This window comes from Urocitellus parryii, chromosome 10 (assembly GCF_045843805.1).
Source record: "Urocitellus parryii isolate mUroPar1 chromosome 10, mUroPar1.hap1, whole genome shotgun sequence".
NCBI lineage: Eukaryota > Metazoa > Chordata > Mammalia > Rodentia > Sciuridae > Urocitellus > Urocitellus parryii.
In genome coordinates this window covers 38806207-38826162 of record NC_135540.1, presented here as the reverse complement: position 1 = coordinate 38826162, position 19956 = coordinate 38806207, and the positions used below count along the sequence as shown (strand labels likewise).

General features: G+C 32.9%; 1 protein-coding gene across 1 annotated transcript in view; it reads right to left on the bottom strand.

Moving 5' to 3' along the window:
* The window catches only part of Ccser1 (coiled-coil serine rich protein 1), a 1027931-nt gene that overhangs the window by 693527 nt on the left and 314448 nt on the right, over positions 1–19956 (bottom strand). Inside the window, exon 6 of the mRNA XM_077803585.1 lies at positions 16445–16522. Within this exon, the coding sequence (XP_077659711.1) occupies positions 16445–16522 (78 nt within the window). The remainder of the gene's footprint in view (positions 1–16444; positions 16523–19956) is intronic.

The following is a 19956-nucleotide window of genomic DNA, read 5'->3' as shown; positions in this document are numbered from 1 at the left end:
ATTCATTGTTCTTTTGATGAAGAGGCTATATAAGCCAGATTTAAAAGTCATTGTTTTGAGTTTTGTTGATGGTTTTTTTTTCCTGTATAATGTATACTGTGTTATAACTGTGTGTTAATAAACTGTTTTATTTTCCTGTTGTTAATCTGTCTTTTGTTATAGGAGTCTGTTCTTTAAAAAATTGTAAGAATTGAAAAAAAAAAAAGAACACTTTTTCTTTTTTTTTAAAACTTTTATATCCATTCACAATAGAGAAGTGGTCAATGAAACCATGTATTGAGATTGAGAAAGGAATTTGAAGATTAAAGACAGCAAGGTGGATTAAGGGGATGAGAATCAAGTTTTGGATGGTTCTATCAATGTGGCAATTCCTCGTAGACATCCAAGTACAGTCATGGAGTAGACATTTGTATACAGGAATCTGATACTCAGACAGGTCTGGGATGGAGATGAAATAATTGAGAGGCATCATCCCATACATGGTATGAAATTACCAACAGAATGGATCTCAAGAAGAAGCTGTAGAAGAGGGGATTAATAAAGGGCAACATGATATTTATGTATTGGTTAATAAAACCTTCATCTCACAGAAAGAAAACCATTCCTAATATTTGGGAAATGATTCTCTATAAATGAGAGCATCCAGATTTTTTTAAAAAATAAAACTGTAAATATTACCTCTTCTTAGGCAAATGCAGGTTAATAACATGACTTGAAGCCCCACATTCTTGTGCTCCTGGATGAAGTTAAGAGAGGAAAGACTCTCCTGTCTGTGAATTCAAAAGGCAGTGTTTCTCAAATTTCAAAGCAGATGTGTAATGATTATTCCACAGAAACTTAAAGAGTTGAGCGCAATTGAAAAGTAACTTTATGCCAACAGAGAAAAGCATAACATAGTACTGAGAACCATGAGTTTTAAAATCGGTTTGGCTCTACCATCTATTAGTGACATATTGGACACATTAAAGACTTTGAATCTCAGTTTCTTCTTATGGAAAATAGGATTTAATATGCCTAGCATAACTCATAAAGTTGTGTGACATTTTCCTTTTAAGGATATATGTAATATGCATTAAGACGTCTCTAGCTCATAAGAAGTACTTATACTATAGCTACCTTTTAGATACACCCTGTGCTTAAATAGACCTTGTATTTCGCAGGGTCAAGGTTCCTAAAAACTCTTAGCAAACATTTGGAACTTGTCCTCTTGTAAAATTACTATTAAATATACTAGTATTTGAATTGGATTTATAACTTTAATATTTAAAAACAAATTTTGTGTCCTATGTTTTTTAATTTAAAAACATTCCCTGTTATCTGCTTTTTATATATTGAAGACTAAAATATAAATGTAAATGTGAAGTAATGCTTTGTTTTTCAGAAAAAGGGATGCATAGTTTAAAATGAATTCCATGATAATTAAATAACATAAACTTCAATTCATAAAGAAGATTACTCAAAATGAATATATCATGTAATGATGACAATATCCCCCAAATCCCATATATCAGTATTTTAATAAGACAAATTCAAATCCTTAAACAACCATTTAATATTCTATTAACTGCAACTAATTTTTGTGGATATTCGTTCTTGGTTCCTTAATTCACTATTTAAATTAATGTTTCTGTTTTTTTCCCCCTGCAAGGAGCTCTTGAGAAGAATGTAAACACCATATGTTACATAGGGTTAGGACAAAATTATAATTAGTTACACAAGTCAACAGGTAATTTAAATCTGAATAAGTGTAAAGCCCTTCTAGCAGCTGCTACCAGTTAAACTGTTTTTATCACATAAAAATGTATGAAATTATGTAGGTAGTAACCTAATTATACAACAAGAATACATGAAAAAACTGAATTTTGATAACATTAATAAATCACATTCTTTATTTTGACTAAATCTTTAAAACTAACTTATAAGACAGTAAAGTAATGATATTAAATCATAAAGCTTATGGAAATTTGTCTCACTTCCTTATGTGGGTATGGCTCTTAGATACAATATTAAAGCAAAATGTGAATCTATTCAGCTGAGTTTATGCACCATTTTTTGCACAGTTTTGGTGAAGTTTTCCTCAAATCTTTGCATGCAATAAATCAAGTGGAATTAAAACAAGTTAGTTCCAGCACATTTCTTGAAATACAGAAATGATTACTAATAGAGTTCAGGCACTTTCCAAATCCACTGTGCTCTACTCAGATGAATTTCAAAGATGAGGCAATTCAAAATTTTAACTAGACCTCTCTTGACACATAATATTGTCTGTGTGATAAGAAAAAAAAAATTAAAACAATTTTCATATTGCTAACTGTCATTTAGACCTGCCAAATTAAACAGAGATAGGAACTAATCTGTTACCAATGTAGATATACAACTGGATATTTACTGTTCATTATGTTTTACAACCATGTATCCACATTTAGTTTGGTTTTAACATAGAATTATTATTCAAAGTTTTGTTTTTAAACATTGAATATAAGTACTCTTTATCTCAAAGAGAGAGATTAATGCATCTGACACTTTTTCATTGAGAGAGAGAGAGAGAGAGAGAGAGAGAGAGAGAGAGAGAGGAAGTGGAAAGCAGAAAGACAGAAACATTTTCAGATAAGTTCATGATGGAATATTTGAGCAGCTTCAGTGTAGACAGCAGCTGAAAAAGGAAAGTGGAAAGCAGACAGACCTGAGAAACCTGGATGCTGGGTCAGAAGCACACCTGTTAATCCCCAAACATGTCCAAGTTATCACTCTGCAAAAAAAAAAGAGAAGCCATATACCTATAAAGTGGGACAAAAGATGGCCCTGACAACTAAAAGTCTGTCCAAAAGGCTCATGTAGCCAAGCACCTTCTCCTCCTGTCCCTGGTAGAACAGAAGTTTATTCTCTTCTAGAAGAAAATTAGATGAATTCTGGACTAAAGAAACGTAAGGCAAAACTGAGGAAGGGAGCACCCCACTGAAAACAGATTAGATAAAATTCTACATGCTAAACACTGAAAAGTCCCCAAGCTCCATCTTTTTTTCCTTTAAACTGGTTCCACACGCTATCCCCTCCTGGCAGAAATCTCTCATAGAATTCTTCCCTATATATCCAAGCATGGTTTGTTGAGAACCTTCAAAGAAATTCTATGAACTATAAAATTCTTTTAATAAAATCCCTTCTGTTTAAAATAGCTGAGGCAAATAATATTCCAGGTAATTTTCATTCCAGGATCCCAGAGAGAGCTCAAAACTACTAGGTTTTCTAATAAAATAAATTTATATTTTTAGTAAGATTGTGATCACAAACAATGCAAATCTAACAAAGGGATACTTTCTTAGATTTCTCTCTTTTCCTCCTGTGCTCTGGTCTCTCTGGCTTTATTTCTCTTTAACTTGTCTCAGGCATACAAAATAAACAAACTTTCAGAGTTATGATTAAAATAAAAACACTGTACATTGCCTGCAGTACAATAGTTAAAATCACAATGTTTATACTTTTATATACCTGACTTGGAATCTCAGCTTAGCTATATACAAGTACTGTGCCTTCCAGTCAGGTTACTTCACTATTTTCCGCTTCAATTTCCTTATCTATAAAATGAGACAATAATCCACTGTATTGAGGATTAACACTTTAAAAAAGCAGACAGCTTTCAGGATTTCCAATTTGGAGAAATGAGACTGTATCTAAAACTTCTATTGCCTGGCATTGGAAAAAAATATTCAAGAGAGGAAATACCTATAAACCCCAAATAAGCTGTTGACAGGGATGCCATTGTTTCTTAGACACTGGTTATCAAATAAGTATGAGCTAAGGCAGGAGCCAAGTTTTCAGAACACAAGATAAGATCCTGACAAAGAACAAGAAGAAATTTGACACTAAATTTCCTAGAAACAAGTCAGAGTCTCAAAACAGATCATTTGTATCTAGGACTGGCTGAGTTATGCTAGGATTGCAGGAAAAAGGAATGGAATAAGCTACAGAAAATTTGGCAGGCTGAAAATACTTGCATATTTTGGTAAATTTTATCATATTATTTCATCTTATAATGGCAAATGTAATAAAATAATCATTGTGAAGTAGAGGAAAATACTTGAGAGGAAATTAGGGATGTTTTCATCATTCATTCCTCAACTAATCATCAATTAAGAGTGTGTGATATACTGGTTCTATAGTAGACACTGAAATAGGAAATTTAAAGACTATATCTTTATCTATGGGAACAAAAGATTTCAAATAAGCATAATTAAAATTTTGTTTCATATTAGATGTCTGATTAAAGTATTGCTGAGAATTGTAGAGAGGAATTTTCATGCTCAAGGTGGCATTAAGTGGGAAGTAGAAGTTTTCCAGAAAGAGATGGTTGGAAGTATACCAAAGGTAAAGGAAATACCTTGTATAAATCAACACAATGGGAATTCCATTTCCATGTTAACATAATAACCAATTATCAATTATGAGTAATTAATTAAAATGCATTTCAAGTATTTAAATGACCAGCTCAACATTTACGAACAGAACAAACCTTGCTTGGGAAAGAATAAAATCCAGATCTTACATATATGATATTTCTCACAGTGGTAGGCAGAATTCTGCCTCTACCCTCTCTCCAAAGACATCCATGTGAAAAGGGAATTAAGGATGCAGATAAAAGGAAAGTAGTTAATAGCAACTCATAAAACAGTGAAATTTGCTTGGACTACCCATGTGTACCCAGTAAGATCACAACTGTTCCTAAATGTCAAAGAGAGAAACAGAAGAGTAGTCAGAATCAGAGTGATGTAGCATAAGAAAAATTTGATGGGCCATTGCTGGTTTAGGAAATGGAAGGGGCCCAGGAGCCTAGTAAAGCAGGCAACCTTGAGAAGCTCAAAAAGGCTAAAAAATGTGTCTCTCCGTAGCCTTAGTTTCTTAGAAAGAACTAATCCCTGCTGTAACCTAGAATTTCATCTTGTAAATTACATTTCTGATTTCTGAGTTCCAGAATTGTGAAATTGTAAATGCATTATTGTAATCCTCCAAGTTTGCAGTACTTTCTTAGAGCAGCAACACAAAACTAATACACTTAGTACAAATTTCTAAGATTTAATAGAACTAATACACTATAAAATCTCTAAGATATATAGATAAATGTAAATGTATGTGTCTTTTATTATATACTTACAATAGTCTAAGTCATCTATATATTCTTTTAATCTGAATATAGGCTATTTCATTCTATTTGGATCATGTATAGATAGAGGCAATCAATAGTACATAATACAAAAATTGTTCATGTTTCTTAAAAATTTTATTTGATCAGTACCATTATGTGTGTGTGTGTGTGTGTGTTTTATTTTTGGAGGGTGGAGACACTGGAAATTTTTAAAAAACCTGCATGTATACTGAATATGCTTTTTAAAAAATATTTTTATTTGTTTTAATTAGTTAATCCTACTTGATATTTTTGATTGACAAATTTCAAACAAAGTTCAGAATCCATTCTGTGGTAACCAAGCTAACGTAGTATGATTTTTTTCTTTACTTTGCATCTTACCATTTGTTCTACTCTTGCTTGTTTCCTGTTCTTCACATCCTTTAAAAAGAAGAGCCTAAGTTATTTGTGGAGCAAGCCCAAAATGGCTGTAGTTTGGCTCCCTTGCCAACGCTTCTGGAAAGCTATGTTTTTAGTATATAGCAAAGGTCATGACTACCCTGCTTCAGTGTGTGTACTAAGGTCTTAAACATTTACTTATAAGCATGCACCCACTTATGTTACTTGTTGGCAATGAGCCTTCTTTGTCTAGCCTGCATATATTTTTTAAAAATTTTTTTTAGTTGTAGTTGGAAACAATACCTTTATTTCACATATTTATTCTTATGTGGTGCTGAGAACTGAACCCAGGGTCTCCCACGTGTAGGCGAGCACTCTACCGCTGAGCCACAACCCCAGCCCCCAGCCTGCATATTTTTTAAAAGGCCTCTAGAAAGACTCAAGAGGGCTAAACAGAAATGGCTGGGGCAAAATGGGACTGGAACTAGAGACTGGGGACTGTTGCCACCTCTGAATAAAGAATGTGTACTATCCCAACTGCTTCTTGCATCATCTTCCACCTACCAGGATTCCAAAAATATTTCCTGGGTCTAAGCCTTCCATGACATTCATTATTAAGTTTATACTGTCCTACACAGCAAACAACTTCTACTTCACCACTCCATATTAAGCCATGACTCAATGTTTATAATTTCTGCATCTTCAGGGTCTGTACTGAGACCTTTACTCTTAATTGGCTGAAATCTCATATTTCTCTCTGCTCAACACTACGTAGTTGAAATTCTTTGAGCTTTTCTAGGCCAGGCTCAGGTGTGTATTAGTCTGGGTTCTCAAGAGAAACAGAATCAACAGGAAGTATGATTATAAATAGGGCATTTATTAGGTCAGCTTATGCGACCAGAAGCTGGATAGTCAACAATGGCTGTCTGCAGGCTGGAGAGCTGGAGAAACAGTAGTTGCACAGTCCAAGAGGCTGAACCCCAGAACAACAGGGGTGAGTGGTACTAACCTAGTCTGAGACCTAAGCCTTCTGGAGAATCATTGTCAGAGTCCACTTTAGAAGAGTAAAGAAGCAAGAGCCTGATATCCTCCGATGATCACAGCAGTAATCAAGAACCCATTCAAGAAGAATCCAGCTTGCATCTGTTGCCGCTTCTATGTGCTTCCAATTTTTACTCCATTCAGGTCATCATCTTATTGGTCAGTACTGCCCATTCTTAGGGAGGGTCTCCATTTCACTTGGATATCCCACATGCCTATCATTCCTAGACACACCCTCATTGGCACACCCTCTATCTTTGGCATCTCTTAATCCAATCAAGTTGACAGTTCAAATTAATCATTATATGGTAGGACTATGATTTTCTGTAGCTTTGTATAATCCAAATATATATATATATATATATATATATATATATATATATATCTCCACCTCTAGTACCTTCAAATAAGGTCTTACACATAGTAGGACCTCAATAAATTTTCCATGACTCACCCCTTTCAGGAAAGTAACAGAAATGAGAAATGGTGAGAAATGGCGAGAGTAAAGAGAACATCACTACTAAGGTCCATGGGGAAAAGCAGAAAAGAGGAGTAAAAGGCTAATGCAAACAAGAGGAGAGACCACCATTAACTTTATTCTGTGAGTACATTACCACAAATTATGGTGAGTCTCACTATAGTATGGGTACTGGCATGTCCCTATCTTTCTACTTTGCCAAAAGGTTCCATTTCTGGCAAAGATACTTACAAAAAGAAAATTGAGCTTAATTCCTCTACCTGAATTATGATTTGACAAGTTAAAAAAAAAAAAAAAACTTTTAGACTCAAATGCTGCAGCCAAGTTTTCTTGTTAAGCTGGTCTAACTGCTCTTAATGTACCTTTGTTCCCAAGAAGTATATGCAACAGGATTGTAATATAATTGATTTAGCCTACATCTTCAGTGTTTGTCACATATCCTTAATAAGTGTCTCATCAGATTTGTTCTGATAAAAGACATTAAGAAAAAGAGGACATTCTAGGTGCGAAATATAAACCAAATGCTGATAATATAATTCAAGAGTTTCAAAGAAAATATAGAATTTCTTCCTTTGAGAATCTGACATGAATAGTTGCTCATTGTATTCAAATTATATATCTATTTTCAAAATTTATGCTATTAGACTATTGATTATAGTCTAATACACCCATCTGGTAATTGTTTACCTTCTAATTTTCTGAGATGTGTATCAGCTACTATCTGAAAAAAAAAAAAAAAAAGTTTCTGCCAAAACATCTTTTTCCAGAATGCATGGTTTTATTTCCCTACAGTACTAAGAATGTCTTTATTATGAGCACGACTAAATAGAATTTCCTAATTCTCTCATTATTATCCAATTTCTAAGTTTGATTATCAATATTATATTATAAATATAGACTCTCAGCAAAATTACTTAAATGTGGTATGAAAACTGCAGCAAAGAAATGCTAAATTTATAATAAATGCAAAAATGTCAAAACATAATATTTGCTTATTTTGCTAATTTTCTGAATCTGTCCACATGGTTACTTAATATTTCCATACAAAACAATAAAAACAAGGGAAACCCAATGCTCTAATAAAACAATTTCATCCAGAATTTATTTTTTTAAATATTTTTAGTTGTTGATGTACCTTTATTTTTAATTTATTTATATGTGGTGCTGAGGATCAAACCCAGTGCCTCACACATGCTAGGCAGGCACTCCGACACTGAGCCACAACCCTAGCCCCTGGATTCAATTTTTTTTAAAAAAAATCATATAGTTACCAAGGAAAATAGAGACATTTCAAAATTATTTTACATTTGATAGAAATAATTGTACTTATTTTCTTGCATATTTTATTTTACAGTTTCAACTGCATGTATTTCAGTCACTTCTGGTTGTTATAACAAGATACAGACTGAGTAACTTCTAAATAATTGAAATTTTTTTCTCTCAATTCTGGAGACTGGAAATCCCAAATCAAGGTGCTAGCACATTAAGGTTTTGGTTAAGGTCTACTTCCTGTTTCACAGGTGGAAATCTTCTCTATAAATCCTCACAAAACAGAACATTCTCCAAGTTTGCTTATCAGGGCACCAATATAATTCACCAGGCCCTGCTATCATGACCTAATCAATTTTGAAGGTCCTACCCTCCTAATATTATCACATTGAGGGTGAAGAGTTCAACATTGGAATTTTGGGAGGGCACAATGTATAATATTTATATGTTATTTAGTATTATGCTAATTCCCAGATACATTGAACTCATGCTGAATTCACATTTGATGGCTTCTCATATTCATGTTCTACCTCAAAAGATGAGGATGATAATAAGTTGTAATCTTTGAAGATTATTTTGTTTGCTCAATTCTCCTTTAAAGAAATGGCTGTAGTATACTTCTTCATACTTACATATAACTCAGCAGCAATATTAAAGATCATATAAAAAGACGAAGGATAAATGTGATTAGAAGTTTATATGAAATGATAATATCAAAATGAGAAATAAACACTGATGTACTACAGATGTGATCAGTTGCTTTAATTATTATTGATAATGATGATATTCTCTTACAGAACCCTAAGTGTTAAATTCTAGCCAATTACAATGTCTGATTTCTGCACTGGATGTTAAGAGATCTTATTATATTGGTATACACAGCAATGATAACCTCCTCTGCTATTATCTCATATCAGGTTTTTTTTCTTTTGCTTTGTTTGTTTGTTTGTTTGTTTTTTTGAGAGCAATAGATGCTGAAGAACAGAGCACTAGCCAAATGTGCACTTGTTGACTTCAATAATTCACGAATAAAACAGTCTGGTATTTTGTTGGCAGACAAAACAAATATTTCAAAGATGTGAATCTACTCTGAAGTCAGTTCCCAAACCACGAATGAGGTTATAATGAGTCAGTTTGTTAAAATCTTTTTGTTTAAAAAAATAATCCATAGTTGTTTTCTTTTTCCAAATTTTCAAGGCTTGTACTGGCATTTTTGCTAATAATAGTTCAACATCCTGTACTTTACATACAAATGAATCCAGAAATATCTTTCCACATTTTGTACCTGAAATACAGCACACTATTCAAGTTTATACTTCCAAATCTTTACATTTTCCCATTAGAGAGGATAATAGGAATTGACATATCTGTAATTTTCTGGAGCTCTGTTTAGCACAACGATAGAGAAAGCAGATCATTGAATTTAATGTTCCAATATCATCTTTTACAAGTGCTCAATAAATGTTGTCAAGTAAATTTATCAAAGGGATTCTCTGATTAAAGTAAACAGATAAAATAAGACTTGTTATGGTTTGGATATGAGGTATCTCACAAAAGCTCATATGTTAGACAATGCAAGACTGTTCAGAGGTGAAATGATTCTATTAAGACAGCAATAACCTAATGAGTAGATTAATCCATGCCATGGGTTAATAATTGTAAAGGATTAACTGGGTGGTGACTGTAGGCAGGTGGGGCATGGCTGCCGGAAGTAGGTTCTGGGGGCATGCCTTTGGGGATTATATTTTGTCCCTGGCTCCTTCTGCTCTTTCTCACTCTGTTTCCCAGCTCTATGAGCTGAGCAGTTGCTCTCTGCCATACCCTTCTGCCAAGATATTCTGCCTCACCTCAGTTCCACAGCAGTGGAGTTAGTTGAAAATGGAATGAACCTCTGAAATCATGAAAAAATAAACTTTTCCTCCTCTAAGTTGATCTTATCAGGTATTTTGGTCACAGCAATGAAAAGTTGAGGAACACAAGGTCCAAAGTCTGAAACATGCTAAAATAAAAGTTCACAAAAAAGGTTTTCCATTTGTCATACCCCTTGGAGAACTCAAAAAAAAAAAAAAAAAAGTCAGGAAAAATCTAAGGCACCAACCTGGACAAACATGAAGAAACTCATTGAGATTTAAATTTAAGTAAGAAAATGAATGTGTTAGCTAGAGATGAGATGGTAAGAGGTCTGCCATTATTTTGAGTATGTATCAATGTTGACAAGTTCTTCATCTTGTACATACCTTCCTAAAATCATTTGGACAGTATGTGAGACGAATTTGGACAGCTGTGGAAGCTAGCAGGCAAAAGAAAAGTATTTGCTTATTTTTCCCATTAACATCTTTTCCCCTGAGGTCTACAATGTATGAGAGATACTTCATCTTTTGCCACAAGTTAAGTTCACTTTGGCTTTAATTTATGTTAAACTTTTATTTTTCTTACTAGGATATAAATTCCCAAGCTATAAGAGCAATCATTATGGAAGAATAATGCTATCTGCAAACATCAATAGATATAATGTTAATTCTAAATTTTCTCAATAGAGCAGAGGAAAAATAATTAACCTAGATTATACTATATAAACATATTATAGAAATTATTGTTTGGTAGTTGTTATTTTGATTTAAATTTTACTTTTAATGAATTTATATGAATTCAGTAAAATATTCTTTGATATTCTCAACAACAATTTTTGAAGGACTTTAATTCAAATTGAGTGAAATTTCTAAAATTAATAGAATTTAAAGTGGCATTGGAAAATATGCTCAAATGATATACTGATTAATAAATATAAATAAGAAAAACTCTTTTCTTTCTGCCTTCAAACCAAGATTCCTCATACCTGACTGAGAATTCAACAGACATGAAACTGACCTACTAAAAGAATATCACATAGCAACATATGGTTTAAAAATTGCTACAATTCTCTGTCATTCCCCTTCAAAAAGTGCAATTTATTTCCCCATTTCTTGATTTAAGGTTTTTGTGTGTGTAATAGAGAGTTCACATAGCAGGTCTGAGTCTGCCTATTCATTATAGGCTGAATTGGGCTCCCCACAAATTTGTAAGTCTCAATCCCTAGCACCTCACAATGTAACCATATAGAGAGAGATGATCTTTAAAGAGGTGGTAAGTTAAAATGAGGCTCTTAGGATCAGGACTTGATCTGATGAGACTGGTGTCCTTATAAGAAGAGGAAGAAAGGTCAGTTACACAGAGGAAAGGCCACATGAGGACACAGCAAGAAGGTAGCCTTCTTCAAGCCAAGGAGAGTAGCCCCAGAAGAAACCCCCAATGCTAACACCTTATCTTGGGTGCTACCCTCCAGAACTGTGACAAAACAGAGCTCTATTTTCTAAGCCACCTTAGACTGTGGTATTTTGTTATGGCAGCCTTAGTGTTACATACCACCCTTCCAAAGCCCTGCCTGCAGCAGTGTTGGCTATTGGCCCTTGTCTAAATACTTGACCTGTAACTAGTGTCCTACAAAAAAAACCTTTCCATAAAATGGTAAGACTGGTTCACTTTTCCTCAAATGTCTATATAAACAATCTGGTTTATGTTAAACACCAGATTTCTTTCTTGGAATTTGGAATTTTGGTAACCATTAGGTATAGAGATCCCGCATGATCAGCCCACAATAAAAGCCTCTGTTGCCAAGTTTCTAATGGGCTTTACTGAACTGAAACTCCACATGTATCTTGCTGTATTTTCACTGCAGGGAGATGAGCTTGTATAGTCTATGTGGAGTTCTGTGTTTTTACAAATCTTTGTGGAGGTAGACCTGGGGACCACTGGCATAATTACCTAACCAAATCAAGAATGTGGAAGTAAAGCTGGTATTGCTGACCCTAGTCCTAAATAGCCTGGCACTTCTACTTTTTCTTTTCTTAAAACAGTCACTGTAGAGGAAGTCAGCTACCATGTAACAACTCCATTCTCAAAGGATTATACTGGGAGGAAACTCAAGCTAGTTCCTGGAGAAGAGGAGGATGAAGGAAGGGATTGCAAAGGAAGGACAGGCCAACAGGCTTTCAGGAGTTCCAGTCATATAGGCAGGTATTGGATTGGTGAATAAAGGGGTGATCTTCATCATCTACCTTACTTAAGCCTTCAGTTTACTTAAATATGCAGATTATAGATAATAGATCCCCCTTAACTTCTATTCCCATTATAGAACATATTGATGACATTTTTATTTAAAATTACTTTCATAACTGCTATGTTTTGAAATTCCCCTCCAAAACTCATATTAAAATTCAGTTGCCACTGTGATGGAAATAAGAGAGAGAATCCTCAAGAGATGATTAGACCACAAGGGCTTTGCCTTCATGAGTAGAGTGAGATCAACATGGTGGGAATGGGTTCCTAACAAAAAGGTTGAGTTCAGTCCCATTTCCTCTCTTTTTCCCATCTACTCAATTACTTGTCCATGTTATGATGCAGCAAGGAGACCCTCACCAGTAGCTTGCACCACACCCTTAGGTTTTCTAGCCTCCATAACTATGGTATAAATAAAATTCTGTTGTTTATAATTCATCCAGTATGTGATATGCTGTTACAACAGCAGACAATTGACCAAGACATTAATATCAACTGATCCTTTAAAATAATCATAATGTGAATTTATATTAAAAATTCATCATCTGTTCCTTGAAAAATTTTACCTAATCATTTTGTCAACTAAGTACCAATGAATCACATTTTTCTCCTATAATTATTGATCTATCAGAAACTGCCTCAAATGACTTCATGTCTAGCTTTACCTGTGTGCTTTTCAGTTATTTAACAGAGAAAATAGATTATAAAATGAGTATTAATTTGGGGATTGAATATTAGCCTAAGCAAAGTCAATATCCTCTACCATATCACATTTAATCTTTCTGTTTTATTACCATAGTAAAAACCAGTCAAATAAAAAAAAACTTCATTAGTGTTTATATCATGATATTTAGTTATTTATGATACCATAAAGATAATTTATAGAGTGAAACTTGGGAAATATAGAGAACAATATAACTAGAATCATCTTTCGTTTTGTCTTTTCAGTATATGCTATGTATGACCCATCCTATGTATTAATACCTTCCACTAGCTCAACATTCAAAATGTGTTCAATATTCAACCAATTCTTACCTCTTCAATTTTACCACTCCAGTTTAAACTATAGGAACCTTGATTTCCTTCTTTTATCATGTCCTTCAGATATCTTCATAAAAGCCAAGTAAAAGTTTTAAAATAAAATCTGATTATTCTATTGTTTTTTTTTTTTTTTCTGAAAATGCTCCAGTGGTTTTCTGTTCCATGCAAAGTAAGATACTGAGTCTAACACAGCATACAATACCTTTCCTAATAAGGTTTCTCTACGGCCTGATCTCTTAAACTACCTGTTCTCTCATTTGCTCTTCTCCACTCCACTGCCAATTCTGAATACGTAAACTGTTCTCTTTCCTCAAAACTTTTGCCTCTTAACTTGGAAGCATGAGTGGCTTTCTCCCTTTTTTATTATTATGGTCTCAACCAAAATGTCCCCTACTCAAAACAGGCCTTCTTTGAACATCCTTGTTTAAACCGAAACAAGATATCTTCCTTCAATGGTTCTGAATTTCCAAAATGAACCATGGTTTTAGTAGACTAGTTTTCCCAGAAGAAAAGGGAAAATCAAGTCCTTCAATCAGTCACCAACACTTATCTTTCAGACGTTTTGGTCCTCCAATATCAGAGTGGATGGTGATGGGTTGCTGCACATACTTTATTGTAGGAGGCTAAGGAATATCCCTCACCCATGCAACATTCATGGAGAAAAATATAGCACTTTGTTTTCTAGTTAGCGTATTGGTCAAGTATCATAATCTTAGAGAGAATTTTAGACACATAGGAATTATAACATTATATTTTTTCCTGCTATATTTATAAGAAAAATTACATTTTCCATGGTTTCAATTATTTTCAACAGATTTTTGAAATTTATGATATACCAGACTGCTAAGTACTTCTAAAGATATTTTCAATACATTTTGCCTTTACATAAAGATAAATAAATATTCCATTACTCATTTACATAGTGAAAATTTATAAATTAAAGATAAAAGAAGAAAATGCTGGAGTTTTATTTCATAATTTTGAAATTTAAATTTTACATACTTTTAGGTACTAATGACATCATTTTACAAGTGATAAAATTTTTTAAAAAAACATAAATATTCTTTTCACAAAAAAAGTAATTTAAGAAAGACTACATTAGCATCGAATGTCAATATTACATATTATAAGCACTTGAAAGTTTTAATTGCTTATAAAACCACTTAAACACATTAACTTAGAAACAATATTGATCTCTTAGAACCAGTTAAAGAATCTAAGTAGAATAATTATATTTATATTAGCATTATGTCAGCATATTCTGGAACATATTTGACCTACTTTTTTACCTTTGTTAAAAAATACATTAATTTTTGAGGACTGCAGTCATTATCAATATATTAAAAAGAGAAAATGGTTTCTGGTGAAGCTTTCAGAGTTCAAGTAAAGTCTTGTTAAAGATTTGTTTCTTCTATAAATTTCATCCCACATGACAAATAAAATGGAAATATCAAGTCATGCTAAACTTTGAAGCATTAGTATTATGTTCTCATTTTAATATAAAATAACAAATGAAATATTTCTCAATAAATAATGGAATCAAATATTATTCTGCATGTAACCATTCTTTTGATACAGAAATTAGCTTTTAACAATTATTTCTTTATTATTAAGCAAACAAAGCATCCATAAGGGGAAAACTAAACATTCTCAATGGAATTCATGACCTTTTATAATTTTCAACAATATAGAAATACTGAGTATAAGAAATCCATAATTAGGCATAAGCAAGATGAAGTTCCTCATGGTTTGGATGTGAGATGTTCCCCAATACTTCATGTGTGAGACAATGCAAGAAGATTTAGAAGAGAAATGATTGGGTTAACCCAATCCATGAGTTAATTCCCTGAAGGATTATCTGAGTGATAACTGAAGGTAGTTAGGGTGTGGATGGAGGAGGTGGGTTGGGGGCATGCCTTTGGGTTATGAATTTTCTATCTGGGGAGCAGAATATCTCTCTCTCTGCTTCTTGATCATCCTGAAAGCCCATTTCCTCCATACTCTTCTGCCATGATGTTCAGCCTCACCTCCAACCCCAGGGAATGGAGCCCACTTTCTATGAACTGAAACCTTAGAAACCATGAGCCCTCAAATAAACTTTTCCTCCTCTATAATTATTCTTGTCAGGTCTTTTAGTCACAGCAGTGAAAAAGCTGACTAAAACAAACTTCAATAGCATAGAGTTTTGACATGAACAAGGAAAAATATCTCATAACAATAACACTTTTATGACAAATCATGAAAATCATGAGTCTCAAAAGTATGAACTGCTCTTTTAAACCAAATTATACAGAAAGCAATGCAGGTGTCTACATCATTCCAATTTTATCAGTTTTTTTCCTCATACTCTTAAGAATTGCCTTTATTTATAATAATTCTAATTATATTCACTTTTGCTTGGTACAAATATAAAATAGCTGATCTTCAAGTGTTGGCTTAAAGTGAAACACCTGTTCTTAAATGGGGAAATAACATACTTCATATTTGTAATGTACATATAGCATCTCTACTCATAGCATTTAAATATTTATTTGCATATTCGCTTAAATACTTAATAAATATAATATATTTCAGAGAATGAGTCCATATTTCAAATCTTAATGTTGACTTTTATTTTGTAATGATTACATCATTACTTTTTGGTGACCTAGCATTGCTAACAAAAATGTAACTGCTGATAGGGCTTAAATAATTCATTCTAAACCTTTAACTTGAATTAGTATAAACAACAGACGTGAAATTCCTAAATCACATGCATCAAAGATTATGATTAAAAATCCCTATATCTTAGATGTAGGGCAAACAACTGTTCCACAAAGTAGTTAACACCTTTACCTTCAGCTAGCAATAAAATAACAATGGAGAGAAAAAATAATGGTTTAAATATTTGAAATCATGTTCTAAAAGATTAAAGCAGCTTACCTTGCTTCCTATGCATCAAGTATCTAAACTATTTTTTAACCTAAAAATATGAAAAAAAAATTCCTTTCTGGTTATTTCTTTACCTTGAAAGGCACTGGCTCTTCAGTGAGAGGACTAACAGGAAGCGAAGTGGTGCTGCTTGCTGGGCTCATGTCTGCACTCTGTGAAGAAAGAAAAACTACAATGAACAGGGGCCTTTCTGGAGTCATTCTTGCCACTCGTACCTTAGAATCCAATGCTTTTTGTTATAAGAAACAGATAAATAAATAAGGACATATAAGAATCCAAATCATGATTATTTAATCATCGCTCATATAGAAATAGTTATCTGGGAAATTAATCAAACTATCGTTCTTCATGCATCTTTTAAGTGTATTTCATTAAATAGAATGGCTACCAAATGCATCTCATAAATACAAAGATATTTAGCATTATCTTTGCTGAACGCATAGATTTGCATTTTCTTTTAAAAATTAATCTGTATCTGTAATGACCTATTACATTGCTATTTCAATGCCTTTTAGTTGATTTTGCAACATGCATCATGCATTTTTTTTCCTCCCACAGAAATTTAAGTTAATGGACCTAGTTTTATTTTTCATCATAGAAACCATATCTGTCAATAATATACAAATGAAAACTAAAGAAATATTAAATTTAAGAAGTTCCTATATTTATAGTTTCTGGTATTCTAAAAGCTCTCTTACATTTTTCTAGATAAAAAAATAAATACAAAGCATGTAATCAAATATAAGAGAATGATAGGAATGTTGTTAACACTGTCCTAATCCTTTGAAAATATAATCCATTAAAACTTCTTAAATAAGGGCTGGGGTTGTGGCTCAGTGGTAGAGCGCTTGCCTAGCTGGGTTTGATCCTCCACACCATATAAAAATAAATAAATAAATAAAAACAAAGGTATTTTTAAAAAAATTCTTAAATAAAAGATTAACCTTTAAAAAGACATGGACTTAGAAGTTCATTATTAATTTAATTTACAAAAAGGAAGAAAAAAGATACTAATAATAGGCAGCAACAGAAGACACTTCATTATATTCTTAACACATTCTCTCAGGATATTTTCCACTCAAGTAGATAAGCAAATAAAAATTTGAAAATAATGTATGCTCATATTTTTCTACTTGGTTTCAAATATACATGCACACAAATACAGAAAAAAATCTTAATGAAGTTTAAATAAAGAGTTAATCTTAACTCAGATAAGAGAACAAGTTTGCCTAGATGGTACAATTGCTACACATTCTTAGTGTCTATTCAAACATTATTTCAATTCTTTTGATTAAAATGTACAATAAACTGAACATATTTTAGATAGCCATTAAGATTACTTTAGATTTACTATTCCAGAAACCATGAATAAGAACTCTGAAATAGGAATGAAGATATTCAGTATAATTTTCACATAATATATTGCAACTATTTTAGAAATTGATATAAGGCTACGTATTTAAAATGTTGGTAGGAGAACTCTGGTAAAATCTGAACAATACTTTTAATCTACTAAAAGTAGAAAATACATGTAGCAAATACTTGAATGAGTTGCTCATTCTCTTTTATTTCTAAATTTATCTAGAGATTCCAGGATATTTAACTGATAAAAATTAGGAAATATTATCAATTATTGCCTGTCACTATCTGATTACATGACACAAGAGAGAAGTAAAGCTTTTCTAATCAACCAAGCTATTGGAGGATTCTAATAGAAGAAATGAATGAAACGTTTTGCAGAAATAGAAAAAAATCATAAGCAAGACTCCTTGAGCTGCTTTTGTCAGTGTGGGATTTTGCATGAGATTTTAAGCAAGTGACAGAAAAGATTATACATAGATGAATTATCTGATATTGACTCATAACATTGATAGTCTGCATATCCTATTAATAAATCAACCCTTAAAAATGTATATTCAGGAGACAGTGGTAACATTCAGTTTTGGAAATTCAAAAGCCTGGATCATACTCTTGCAGATGAAAGGTTTTGAACTCCCATAAGACAATGAGCTTAAAATCAAGCTCTATAGCAAACTTTCTCAAGGGCAGAGGTCTCCTACAACTTCCTGGAAATAAATGTGTATAATTCTAAAGAATTTTGGAAAACAGATTCCAAGCTTCATTGCCTCACATAACACTGATTATTTGAATGTCATTCTTAAAGAAAACTTTGTTCTGGCTTTTACTGTCAAATCCATTTTATAGTAAGTGTTACATTTTAGTTCTGTTGCTCTAAGGAAATCTTGAGATAAATGTTTTGAAAAACAAATCAATCTACATGACAACATTTGATATACTGCACTAAATTATCGAGTTGAGAAAACATAAAAAAATCAGAAGTATCTTCATTTATTATTGTTTCTCCATTTCCTTTTCAGTGTTCTATAATTTATGTGTCATTCCACTATGTTTATGCTTTTTTAGATAGAATTACAGTAAACACTTGAAGATAAGTTTTTTCTGTACTTTATATTTTAATCCATTTGCCCTTTCCTTTGAAGATAGTAATATTTATGCAAGTGTCTACCAAAATATACACTAATGGCAGTTGTGGTGACTGTGCCTATAATTCCAGTTACTTTGGTGAGAAGGGAGGATCCAAGTTCAAGACAGCCTTGGAGACCTGGAATCTGTCTCTAAATAAAATAAAAAGATCTGTTGTTGCTCAGTGGTAAAGCATCCCCGAGTTCACATATAGAATATATATGATAGACATTATATATATGAAATCCTTTTGTAAGTTACTTTTTGAGTTTTCAAAAGGTAGCAATATATGTTAATTCACAATTTTCTTAATAAAATAATGCTAAATTTTTATATTTCGGAGACTCTGGGAATGGTTGGTTGACAACAAAGTGAAAGTGAATCCCAAGAGATTCATTAACACACTTGGGCTTTGATATCCAGTGAAGACTGCATTAGACATTTTTGTATAAGAAGCCTATCCGGAATCTAAGAAGTGTCCTGGGCCTGGCTGGTTCTATATCCAACAGATAAACTGTTTCTTTCTGATGCTACAGTGAATAAATAATATGAACCTAATATTTTTCTACCCTTAAAGTATTCTTCCACTCAAATTAGCAGACTTCGTTTCTATCTCATGTCATCAACAATATTTTATTTTTCTCTGAATTGAGCTTCATGTTACCTATGTTCTTTAAGTTCAATAATAAAATCTAGACAGATATTTACTTTTGAACATTTTGTACATGTTCTGGTGAATATCATCCTCTTCTCAATGCATGTTGTGCTCTAGAATTCTCTTTACTTGACTAATTTTAGAGAAACTACTTACTACTTTGTTACTGCTGTTTCAGAACATGAGTCTTCTATGTCATGGTTTGTATAGGTGTCATCCATAGACACATGTGTTAAAGGCTTGGTCCCCAGACTAGGGCACTACTATTGGGAAGTGATGGATAGAGGCGGGGCCTCCTTGGAAGGGGATATTGAGAACCAGCCATTCTCCTTTCTGTCTTTTACTCCCCAGCCATCATGTGGTAAACAACTTCTATGACCACACACTATCACCTCTCCAAACAAATGGGTCAAATAACTATGGACTGAGACCTCCAAAACTGTGAGC